This window comes from Bactrocera oleae, chromosome 3 (genome assembly GCF_042242935.1).
Source record: "Bactrocera oleae isolate idBacOlea1 chromosome 3, idBacOlea1, whole genome shotgun sequence".
In the NCBI taxonomy this organism is placed as follows: Eukaryota; Metazoa; Arthropoda; class Insecta; order Diptera; family Tephritidae; genus Bactrocera; species Bactrocera oleae.
This window is the reverse complement of record NC_091537.1, coordinates 19,167,034-19,180,458: the sequence shown is the minus strand read 5'-3', so window position 1 is coordinate 19,180,458 and position 13,425 is coordinate 19,167,034. Positions and strand designations below refer to the sequence as shown.

Below are 13,425 nucleotides of genomic sequence, written 5' to 3'. Positions count from 1 at the left end.
TAATATAGATTTCATTTCTCAATAAAAAATTTCGATTCTTTGTGATTAAGCTTTCGATCAAAACTGGTCGCAGTTTTCGTTTTTCTTACTGAAGAATAATAGTTATCAATAGTTTTTAATTTAAAATTTATCGATTTCATCTAATTTCATAGTTATTAGGTGTTTTATTTTCTTGATAAACATAATTTATATATAATATTAAAACATAATTTTTCGTTATGGAATTGTTGCTTTTTCTCTTCATTAAAATTTTATCGACAATATGTTCCGATAAATTAATGCATAGCCTTGGTTTTAATATTTTTTGACCGTACTTGATCAATATGAATTTTTTTTGTGGATTATTCGGAATACCTGTTTTTTTTCAAGAAAAAAAAGTTATCGATATTTTGCATATAATACTTAGTTTCCGGTCAAACATCAATCAATTATAACAGTATTTTTTTTTTTCTAAGATCAAAAATAATAACTTTCAAGTTTATCGATAATAATCAACGATTAAAACAAAAATAATTGATAACTTTATTTATGACGGATAAAACTGAAACCCAAAATATGAATTTAGCAAAATATTTTAACGATAAATTTTCAGAATCGATTAAAAAAATAACATATACCAAGTAAAATAAAAGTAATATATTAATAAAAGACATAGCTGAAACTGATATTAGGCATCTCAAAATATTTGTAATAGCGCTTTGTCAACTTGTGAGGATCAATTATATAGGAATTTTAGATAACACAACGGACCGGCATTCTAAGCTGCCCAAATTATATCCCTGTTTGATTCGACTTCTTAACCTAACCTAAACTAGTAATCTGCGAATCATTTTGAAAAAATTGGAATTCCCTTGGTGGCGTAGCCAATCTCCAGAAAGAACCCCGAAAGAAGGTGTCTGACAGTGTGGCTGATTTTTGTGATATATGTATTACGATTTTTTTAAATTCACCTTTAAACGGGTTGAGAAGACGCTTTTCTTTATGACTAAGCAGATGGTAGTGCTCAGTGACATTTTACAAAGCCGTTTCATCCCACTGTACGAGTATGTATATCGCAGTAAAAGAAACTGTGCAAAATATAACCGTGTGAAAATTGCTATTCATAGTTCAACAACAAGTTTTGAAAACTGAGTCATCAATAAAAGTGCTTTCCATAAAAGCCTAATCCACATATGTGTACATACACAGATGCACCTCACCACAATCTTCACATCTGCACCAAGCAGCGGTGCAATAACACACAATTAAAGTAAATGCACACCATTTTATCACAGCGCCACAGCGCTTATCTTTACAACACCTCTGTGCAATGCAACGCTCACCACACAACGATAAGTAATCTCTGAATTTACGATTATTGATTTCACACATAGCCTATACAGGTGTCACAACGATAACTAACTGCGAACATTGCGAACGTATTGCGACCAACTCTAATGAGTAGACGCTACTTCATTTATCATTACGCTGACACACACAGTAAGTAACTGGACAGCGGCGAATTAAGACGTAGCATTAGACCTAGTAGAGCAATTCAATTAAGGCGAAGCAGCACTCCAACATTTGTAAAAGAGATTGATTAGTGTAATGACACCACCACCACCACCACCATGCGGCGGACCACCACCACCGTGACCGCCACGGCGACCATTAGTTAAAGTGGAGATTATACCACCGTGGCGACGACGCCATCATCACCATCACCACCACCACTCACCACCGCCGCCACCACCGCCCAGTCAGCCAGTCGTTGTGGTTGTACCAGGACAACAGCCGCCACCGCCACCATACGGTAGTGGCTACTATCCACCGCCGCCGCCGGCACCTGGATCACACTACCACAATCCGCCACATTATTGAGCAATTTGCTTGAAGTCAATTGGATCAATTTAGTGTTTAAGTTCACTTTTGAAGGAACTAGTTAGTAGGACACCTGACATGGTGCAATATATATTTTTATTTATATATGTGTATTATATATGATTCCTTAAAAGTATTTAATAAAACTTTGTTTACCATTCAGTGCAAGGAGTGTTCGTTTTTCTTAAGAAATGCTATATTTTAGTTTATTTGTGTCTCCAGTATTATCAGCCTGTTGTTATCAATTGTCATAAATCATTTATCAGCGAATGCTCTGTTCTTTGTATGCGTTCAAGCTCAAGGGTTTAATAAAAAGCTTACAACAAATTTTTGTTTACTTCCATATTTATAGATAATAAATGCATTCTGATTAGTGGCAGTTCTGTAGATTTAGTTCACGACACCAAGATCCCGTCAAATAGAGCGCTTAGGTCCATATTGAGACTATACAAATTTCATGGAGATATATTATACACACTACAAGTATACTTGTATGTATGACTTAGATATTTATTTGTTTATTTTAATGGTTGTTTAGACCCGTGGACTCATTTGTAGTTGAACCGTGCAGTTGATCCAACTTCGTGGATCTTGACATAATCGAAATTTTTTTTGTTTCTTTGTACCTTATACTGATTTTCTAGGAAAATGAAAGAACCTATATTATATTATTAAGCCGACTCTGAGCAGCTATTAAATTTTACGAAAATTATTTTTATAGCAAATATAACATGAAGCTTTGCGATTGTCTACCGAGAGACGACCGCTATAAGAAAAAATGTTTGCATGTTAGTCCGAACAGTCTATTTGGTATCTGAGTAACTTAAATTATATGTGTCGTGCATACCCTTCTTGAACTCTTATCCAATCGCCTTCTCTTTCTTTTCCCCACCTTTTCATGCAAAACATACATATCTACATATGCATGTCATATCGTTAGGTAAACAACAAAGCTTTTTCGCACAAATAAATAAACGAATATATAATACTGATTTTTAGTCACTCTATTAAAAATGCATGTCAAAAGCTTTCTCAACAAACTCAGAAATCCTTTTTTGAGTTTTTGTAATAAGTCTCTTTATTCAAAATAGTGCTAAGAGCACTTTACAAAACTAGACTAAGCTGTGAGTATAATTTTAGTTTATTTTTGAGATTTGGGCTTAACGACCCCTACTGGAAAAAGTGCTTATATTTAACATCTGATCAAATTTGACCCGGATTGCCAAAAAACAAAAACATTTTCACGTATTTTAATACAAGCATAGCAACGCTTAGTCCAACATTACATACACTTGTTATAAGCCTTAATCTTGGTTTTTCCATTTCGACTCATTTTTGCAGCGCCAATCGCTAAATGATTGAACAGTTTCGACGTCATAGGTATACATAAACCCACGTCTCGTCAGTAGTAATGATACGCTTGATGAATGTAGGATCATCAACTTCATCTCAAAAGATTTAGATCTTTTAGTACGAGTCCAGCATTGACACGCTTTATATCCAAAACTTTAACCAAAAAAATTGTGTCGATCCATAAGAGCTGTTGGTATTCTCTGCTGTCGCTCTGATGCCAACCCGATAATTTTCAAGTACTGTTTCTTTCACGTTTGGCAAGTTTTCGATTACTTCACGAAATAAATTTTGCGAAAATTATTGCGCACCAGAATGTAATAGATTTTCTATTAAACGATTATGCAATAATTTTTTCAGCTTTAATATATTATACAATTTTCTAAAGTCAAATATTTCTTTTCACAGAAACTTGTACTTTTCCATTCGAAAAATGACTTCAGTAAATTTGTATATTCAGAATTGAAATTTTAACAATAATTTGCATTTAAAATAAGTGTTTAATGTGCAAATACATATCTAGTTAAATTTTAAATTCTCTAAGAATGCTTTTAATGCATGCGAAGAGTACTTAAAAGAAGTATTTACATAAATACCTTAAAAATAATTTAATTTAGTCAATAACTACTATCCAATCAATAGTAGAAGTTTAATACATTATTTTATTCTATTTAAAGGTATAACTATTGATTCGCAAGAAAAGACAACTTTCGCCCGCACAAACAGCAAAATCAGGTGATACCGAGCGCTTAAGCACATGCGAATTTGCATAAAATAAGTTGTACCAATTAAGATAGCATGCATTTGATATAAAATATCGCATGCGAGTAAATTATATCACGAGAGCCTATCGCTTCATCACTTATCGGGAAGACAACGAAAACAAGAACACAACTGAATTATCTCATGAAATGCCAGTTATGATTGAGCACTAATGAGAAGGATAAGCGCTCTCGAACAACACAAATGAGCATGAATGCCAGTTATAACAGATAAGCTCTGTAGTTTACATATGTGCACCAAAGTCATGTGAATAAATATTTCTACGCGAAAGTTCTTACGTAATATTTTATAGTAAAAAATTAATTTGTGTAAAGTGTTTAGTGAATATTTTGGTGAAATTTTAATTCGTTAGTTAGCTCGCCTTTGTGTGTTGTGTAAAGTGTTGTGAAAGTTTCAATTCAAGTTTGTGCGCGTTTGTGTTGGAAGGCAATGTGAGTAATTGAATGCCGAGACAAGCACGCTCCTTTATGATTGGAAAGTCAACATAGTAAAGGGTAAGTCCGTATAACAAAATATGCATGCATAAAAATGTCTACAAATGCTTAAATGAATAATAACACTTTATAAAAAATAAATTTCAAAATCGATTTAGGATTTTTACTAGTTTCACAAAAAAATTTCAACGCTTTCGGTTAAAATAAATTTGTATTTTTTTATATTATTATGTATAATAATCACTACAGTTTTATGTTCCTTTTGAATAGTTTCCGAACTACATGGTCTAGTACAATTGAAGTAATATTTAAATGTACTTACATACATACATATGTATAAGCACGAATCATATCTTCGGGCATTATGAATCGTTGTAAAAGAGGTCATTCGGTACTATATCAGGACTATAAGTTAGATTAAAACCCATAGATTTCACTTAATCTGGCTTTATATGATTCTTCATAGCCTAAAATGTGTGCAGAACTCTTGAATAGTCTGTAAAGTTTATATAAAAATCAGTGTGGCTAAAGTGAAAACTCTATGAAACCAAAGAAAAATTCAATAAGAATTAAGATAAGATTGATGTATATTTCAAGCAAAAGAGTGCTTCAACAGTAGTAACTTCAAGGAATCTTCTAGACTTCGACTGTCATATTTTCTGAAGCCTGTATGTAAGTTAACAATAGTTAACTAAGTCAGTCTCTTGAACTGCCAAAATTGCAACCTATGCAGTTTGGATTTCTGAATGACCGACAGCCGCAATTCAACACCTTGCAGTAGCCACCGACCGTGTGACCGGCGGATGTAACGCAATGCCTTACACAAGCTTAGGCGTCAGCAGAAACTTAGAAAAGCAGCGTCAATGGCAGTAGCGGCGATAGTAATAGTAGATTATAAATAAGAGAAATGTTATTTTAATAAAACAGTTTAAGAACGGAACTCAACTTGTGCTTATTTAAAAATAACATAATTCCGTGGTAGTCGACAACACCGTCGCTATCGCATAATCGGAAACATTATTTAAATAGTTAGTGGGTAGTCGACAACACCGTCGCTACCAATCACAACGCACATAAGTATTCAAACTACTTATAGTAAAAGTAGTGATTATAAATAAATAACTATTATTTAAATAGTTCGTGGTAGTCGACAACACCGTCGCTACCGAATAAAGGAACAATAAAAGTTTAAAGATAATAAAAAAATAACTGGCGCCCAACGTGGGGCTCGTGAAAAGTGCTGTCAAAAAAAAATAATAATAATAACAAAACCCCATCGTCATTGTCGCGGTACATGAAATTCGTCGTTACGAGAAAAGTACTGAATTTAATCCGCAAATTGCCATTCCAACGTGGAAGAAAGATTACAAGCAACGTGCAAGAAGGAAGATCGGAACCAAGGAGGAAGAAAGAAGATCACAATCAACGTAGAAGAAAGAAAATCTCAATATAATTATGTAAGTTAAACCCCTTTTCATATCCGCCATATATCGACTCTTTAGTAGTATTTGTATTGACTGTAACTGTATGACTGTGTAACTGTCGACTTAAACTAACGAATCAAACGCGGGCAAGATATGAATGAACAGCAGTTGCAAGGTATTATCTATGCGGCCGTTAGTGCCGCACTGCAGGTTCAAAGAAAAGAATTCGAAGCCAGGATAGAGCAGCTTACAAACCAATTCACAACTGTGACAGCCCCCGAAATCAAGGCCTACGAGCCAATAAAAATTATAGACGGTGTCGAATGTCATGAAGGGCTGGATGCAGTTAAGTCGGTCCCAGAGTTCGATGGCTTACAGGAACTATATGTGTCCTGGCGGGAGGCAGCATCTCAAAGAATGTCTGATTACAGACGCCAGAGCGTAAATTATTTGACACAAGAAAAAAATGATGTATCCCAATACAAAAATCAACACGATCAAGCTGCTTATGATGCAGCGGCAGAAATAGAAGCTGAAAATGTAGCCGGCTATGAAACAGATACTCTTAATTTGTTAGCGGAGAAGGCGATTGGAATCCTCCATGCCAGTTCACATATTTTCCCGAATATTGCTACGAGGCAAATAGATCGGAGCAACGCTTATCGCCAGAATATGGTCTTCGAAGTGGGAGAAAAATCCAACAAGAGGTTGGGCGACAAGGTCATCCCATTGCATATTGAAGAGAAGGTTGACGCTGATTTAGGAACAACCGTTCTTATTAAGGGGAGGGTGGTTCACAAGGACAACCTCAAATGAAAACTTCCGATACAGTTATTTTGATACAGTTATTACAGAGGCGGTTATGAAGGAGGGTTTTAAGAGAGTTACAATAACCCAATTGCTTAGGATAGCTAGAGTTAAGGTTTTAGCGAATAAAGAAATAATAATTTTTGTAATCAGCTTCCCTAGAACTAAGTTACTATGTAAAAATATTACTATTTTTTCCCATATCGCATGCTGGCCGTATATTGCACTTGTTAGATAACATCATAGCTGACTGTGAAGGTAGCATCACCGCTGTTACTTCTTGCGTTGACACGCCAATGATAACGTTCTGTAGAGATGCCGTAAATGGAAGACGACGGTATAGTGGTGGTAAATGATGCGCTGGTCGAGGTTAGCGTAGATGATGGCCCTGAAATTTTTGTGAACGGCCCTTACCTTATTACGTTTAAACGCACCGCCTTTATCAATGGTACAAAACATGTCAACTTCAATGACTATCCGAAGAGACTTCCCCAACTGGCGACTTCAGCGCGACTCAACGTAACCTACCATCATGCCCTGCCAAGCTTACCATTCCTTCACAAGTTGAGTAAAAAGAACTTGCAACGCATCTCCGAACTACGCATACGAACAATTGCTACACCAGTCGTTACCGCCGTAATCTGTGCCATTATCTCCGTAACCACAATCGGATTAATCGTTTTACTGATGCGTCGGCGACGAAATAAAACTTCGGAGGCTGTGCGGCGAGTACTGGAAAAGTTGGGTATGGCCGAGGACGCCCATATTTTGGAAGAGGGAGTAGTTAACAATAGTTAACTAAGTCAGTCTCTTGAACTGCCAAAATTGCAACCTATGCAGTTTGGATTTCTGAATGACCGACAGCCGCAATTCAACACCTTGCAGTAGCCACCGACCGTGTGACCGGCGGATGTAACGCAATGCCTTACACAAGCTTAGGCGTCAGCAGAAACTTAGAAAAGCAGCGTCAATGGCAGTAGCGGCGATAGTAATAGTAGATTATAAATAAGAGAAATGTTATTTTAATAAAACAGTTTAAGAACGGAACTCAACTTGTGCTTATTTAAAAATAACATAATTCCGTGGTAGTCGACAACACCGTCGCTATCGCATAATCGGAAACATTATTTAAATAGTTAGTGGGTAGTCGACAACACCGTCGCTACCAATCACAACGCACATAAGTATTCAAACTACTTATAGTAAAAGTAGTGATTATAAATAAATAACTATTATTTAAATAGTTCGTGGTAGTCGACAACACCGTCGCTACCGAATAAAGGAACAATAAAAGTTTAAAGATAATAAAAAAATAACTGGCGCCCAACGTGGGGCTCGTGAAAAGTGCTGTCAAAAAAAAATAATAATAATAACAAAACCCCATCGTCATTGTCGCGGTACATGAAATTCGTCGTTACGAGAAAAGTACTGAATTTAATCCGCAAATTGCCATTCCAACGTGGAAGAAAGATTACAAGCAACGTGCAAGAAGGAAGATCGGAACCAAGGAGGAAGAAAGAAGATCACAATCAACGTAGAAGAAAGAAAATCTCAATATAATTATGTAAGTTAAACCCCTTTTCATATCCGCCATATATCGACTCTTTAGTAGTATTTGTATTGACTGTAACTGTATGACTGTGTAACTGTCGACTTAAACTAACGAATCAAACGCGGGCAAGATATGAATGAACAGCAGTTGCAAGGTATTATCTATGCGGCCGTTAGTGCCGCACTGCAGGTTCAAAGAAAAGAATTCGAAGCCAGGATAGAGCAGCTTACAAACCAATTCACAACTGTGACAGCCCCCGAAATCAAGGCCTACGAGCCAATAAAAATTATAGACGGTGTCGAATGTCATGAAGGGCTGGATGCAGTTAAGTCGGTCCCAGAGTTCGATGGCTTACAGGAACTATATGTGTCCTGGCGGGAGGCAGCATCTCAAAGAATGTCTGATTACAGACGCCAGAGCGTAAATTATTTGACACAAGAAAAAAATGATGTATCCCAATACAAAAATCAACACGATCAAGCTGCTTATGATGCAGCGGCAGAAATAGAAGCTGAAAATGTAGCCGGCTATGAAACAGATACTCTTAATTTGTTAGCGGAGAAGGCGATTGGAATCCTCCATGCCAGTTCACATATTTTCCCGAATATTGCTACGAGGCAAATAGATCGGAGCAACGCTTATCGCCAGAATATGGTCTTCGAAGTGGGAGAAAAATCCAACAAGAGGTTGGGCGACAAGGTCATCCCATTGCATATTGAAGAGAAGGTTGACGCTGATTTAGGAACAACCGTTCTTATTAAGGGGAGGGTGGTTCACAAGGACAACCTCAAATGAAAACTTCCGATACAGTTATTTTGATACAGTTATTACAGAGGCGGTTATGAAGGAGGGTTTTAAGAGAGTTACAATAACCCAATTGCTTAGGATAGCTAGAGTTAAGGTTTTAGCGAATAAAGAAATAATAATTTTTGTAATCAGCTTCCCTAGAACTAAGTTACTATGTAAAAATATTACTATTTTTTCCCATATCGCATGCTGGCCGTATATTGCACTTGTTAGATAACATCATAGCTGACTGTGAAGGTAGCATCACCGCTGTTACTTCTTGCGTTGACACGCCAATGATAACGTTCTGTAGAGATGCCGTAAATGGAAGACGACGGTATAGTGGTGGTAAATGATGCGCTGGTCGAGGTTAGCGTAGATGATGGCCCTGAAATTTTTGTGAACGGCCCTTACCTTATTACGTTTAAACGCACCGCCTTTATCAATGGTACAAAACATGTCAACTTCAATGACTATCCGAAGAGACTTCCCCAACTGGCGACTTCAGCGCGACTCAACGTAACCTACCATCATGCCCTGCCAAGCTTACCATTCCTTCACAAGTTGAGTAAAAAGAACTTGCAACGCATCTCCGAACTACGCATACGAACAATTGCTACACCAGTCGTTACCGCCGTAATCTGTGCCATTATCTCCGTAACCACAATCGGATTAATCGTTTTACTGATGCGTCGGCGACGAAATAAAACTTCGGAGGCTGTGCGGCGAGTACTGGAAAAGTTGGGTATGGCCGAGGACGCCCATATTTTGGAAGAGGGAGTAGTTAACAATAGTTAACTAAGTCAGTCTCTTGAACTGCCAAAATTGCAACCTATGCAGTTTGGATTTCTGAATGACCGACAGCCGCAATTCAACACCTTGCAGTAGCCACCGACCGTGTGACCGGCGGATGTAACGCAATGCCTTACACAAGCTTAGGCGTCAGCAGAAACTTAGAAAAGCAGCGTCAATGGCAGTAGCGGCGATAGTAATAGTAGATTATAAATAAGAGAAATGTTATTTTAATAAAACAGTTTAAGAACGGAACTCAACTTGTGCTTATTTAAAAATAACATAATTCCGTGGTAGTCGACAACACCGTCGCTATCGCATAATCGGAAACATTATTTAAATAGTTAGTGGGTAGTCGACAACACCGTCGCTACCAATCACAACGCACATAAGTATTCAAACTACTTATAGTAAAAGTAGTGATTATAAATAAATAACTATTATTTAAATAGTTCGTGGTAGTCGACAACACCGTCGCTACCGAATAAAGGAACAATAAAAGTTTAAAGATAATAAAAAAATAACTTGTATATGGAACAGATAAATATCGAGGCTTATTCGAGATGATCTCAGCATGAGTCAGTTGATCATCTTTTGACAACGCGGTAGAAGTAAATTAGGCTCAACTGATGCGAGCGTCTTCTTCAGTGGCACGCGACCAACGATCATGAAAGCATTCTTTTTACAGTACATTTAAATATTTCACTATTGAAAAAGTTTTTAATAAGCAAAACAGCAAAGTCTTCGCAAAAACTTCCAAATATGCAAAAAAATTTATTTTGAGGGCCCGACGTGGTCACCATCCTGCTACTACAATATAATGGTTTGGTGGGGAGTCTCCTGTAAGGACGTTACACCTCTTCTTTTTTGTAAAAATGGGGTTAAAACTGGGGCAAAAATGTACCACCAAGATTTTTTAGAAGGCATGCTACAGCAGTAAAGCATTACTCTTCGATCGAAAGCATTGAATCTTCCTCAAGATTCTGCTCCTGCACACAAAACAATCACCCAACAGTGGCTTGAAAGCAAAATTCCTGGTTTCATCGCTGCAGATGATTGGCCGTCTGAAAGTCCATATTTAAATCCATCGGACTACAGTTTGTCGTCTAAGTTGTAGAACATAATTTTTGGAATATTTGGAGGCTCTCAAAAAATCTTTGATTCGAGCCGCTTTGTCAATATCAATAAAAACTGTGCTTGCTACTATTGTTCAAGAGCCAAATCGTTTCAAGGTTTTTGTGAAAGCAAAAGGTCCAAGTATAATTAATATTACTAAACAGTAAAGCTAAATGAGTGGCAACCCTTCTTAAAAATATTCTCGACAAAATTTTGAAATCATTCTCATTTCTCACATTTGATTTTTCCATTTATTTTATCAACTTAATTGTATAAAAAAATAAACCGATGGTAGCGCTGTTCACCCATATTTTAATTAATTTTAAAACTGCATGTTTTAGAATTAATGTTGGTGCTGCCAATGTCGGAATCGCCGATATCGGACCAATAAACACATACATAGCTGCCATATAAGTTGAAAACGGAATCAAGTGCTTGTATAAAAACTTTTTCATTTGACGAAAAATCTTCCCCCAATTTGGCATAAGTTATCACCAAAGCCAACAATGCAATCTATAAAGAAATTGATCGGATCACCATAGCATACAGCTGCCATACAAACTGAACGATCGAAATCAAGTTCTTGTAAAGAATTTTATGTTTTTGTAAGGGTATTATAGCAGCCGAAGTTAACGTCTTTCTTGTTTGAATTTTTTTTTTGGAAAATATACATTAACCTTTACTTGAGTTTCAGTGCAAAATTTCGCATTATCACCATAATTCCGAATTGATAAAAATAATCACGCGTAATTTGTCTAGCCTTATCAATTCAAATAAGTTCGCACAAACAAACACACACGGTCGCATAACTTATCAGGCAAAACTGATTCACAATTAATGCTGCCAAGAATCCCCGATTTTTATTTTGTGTACGTATTTCTATTTCTACATAAGTAATCCACCTTAAATCAGTCATTTAACAATTTTGGTTATATGTAAACAATTACGCCATTGAACTGACAGTTTCAACGCAACGCTGCCAGCAAATAGACGTTCCAGAGCAATAACAGCTGCTGGTATTCAAACCACACACGCTTCAGGCAGATTTTTTGGATTACTTAGTGTTTAATTGAGGTCAATTGCGGACCATGCCGCCACCGATAGTATACTACGAAGATCCATATTGCGATCGCCCTTACTATAACAATCGTCGTCCAGGTTTTGAGATTGATATTTTTCCCGGAGGCATTGTCGATGCGTTCTTTAATCCAGCTCCTCCACCGCCGCCTCCTCGCACAGAGATCGTAGTTATGACTCAGCGTAATGCTGCCGGCTATCCGCCACCACCACCTCCGCCTCCGCCTTATATGCCGCCGCAAGGACAATACTACAACAACAATAATGGCAGTTATAATAACGGCGCTGGCGCCTACAGCTATCCGCGACATTACAATAATCCGCCAAATCCGCGTTGGTAGCACTGAAATAGCTGTGGGAATTCACGTGAATTCCAGTGAAAAGCTAATTGAAGATTATATACACATATATTTCATTAAAATTGAACTGAGTGATGTTTCTTACGCTTTCCCAATAAAAATGTTAATTATTTTAAGTTATTTATTTAGTTTAATAAATATATGCTTATGATATAACTTAATCAAAGTGTCAAAAGTGTAGTTTTGTGCTTAGAAGTGGTGTTTTTATTCAGCTGTTTTCAGGAAGAAACGCTTAAGACAATATCCACTGACGTTAATTTTTATGTTACTGAATGCATTTATGTTTATCAATATTTCAAGCTTTTACATTAAATTTAAAAGTGTTGAAAAGTCTGTTTTTTCATTAACTTCATTTTAATAATTTGTATTCAGTTTTGCAGTGAAAATAATATTACTTGATTCCCTGTACAACGCACCTGTTCACTCATATGGTAACTTAGTTGTGTATTACTTGTAGTAGCTAGAAATATATTGCATAGTTGAAGACCAAACAGGATCTAAAGTATCTCTATATAAGACTGCTATTGTCGTTTGATTTTATGATGAGTTATCGGTAAAATCTAAAAACTATTAAGAAAAATAGTGTGCTGTATAAAATAAAAATAAGTATGACAACAACCAATTGTAGAAAAACATTTTCGATAGTTTTAGCTTGAATATCACTATATTTATCACTATATGCATTGCAGAAGCTATGCTGGACTTTCTGCCTTTTAGCTTCCATAAGTACATAAACTTAACGTTTTTAGTTCAAAAAGTGTATTGTATGCAGTTTTGATTAACAATAAAATAATTGGAATAAATTAGTTTTTTTTTTTATAAAATTAAAGATTTCTTCTAACCATACGAAAAATAAAGAGAAAATTCACGAAAAGTGTAAACAATAGAGTTCGTTAAAAATGTCGTTACTAATCTATTTTGCGGAGTTTCGAGAAATTATTCTGTAGGTCTACAAGAAATATGTTTGTTGTTTAATTAGTAGAAACAAAAATATGAACGCATCAAGGCCATAACCATCGATATTTAATAAAAACCATTAAAAACAAGAAAAAACGTTGACTTTGGTGGCATCGCAGCTAGATAAA

The 13,425-nt window shown here is 36.2% G+C and overlaps 2 protein-coding genes and 1 long non-coding RNA gene across 3 annotated transcripts; all 3 read left to right on the top strand.

Annotated features, from left to right (window-relative positions):
- Positions 1–1,392: 1,392 nt before the first annotated feature.
- Positions 1,393–2,028, top strand: LOC106615642 (actin nucleation-promoting factor WASL). Its single transcript, XM_014231955.3, is given in 1 exon segment — positions 1,393–2,028. A coding segment is annotated over 1 exon segment (273 nt). The 5' UTR covers positions 1,393–1,587; the 3' UTR covers positions 1,861–2,028.
- Positions 2,029–5,100: 3,072 nt separating this feature from the next.
- On the top strand, positions 5,101–10,043 carry LOC138855901 (uncharacterized). Its single transcript, XR_011395044.1, has 2 exons — positions 5,101–5,884; positions 6,893–10,043. It is a non-coding gene; the product is annotated as an uncharacterized lncRNA (long non-coding RNA).
- A 1,949-nt stretch (positions 10,044–11,992) lies between these two features.
- LOC106615645 (nematocyst expressed protein 4) lies at positions 11,993–12,322 on the top strand. Its single transcript, XM_014231958.3, has one exon. It carries the CDS (start codon positions 11,993–11,995, stop codon positions 12,320–12,322), a length of 330 nt encoding a protein of 109 aa, XP_014087433.1.
- The last annotated feature ends 1,103 nt before the right edge of the window (positions 12,323–13,425 follow it).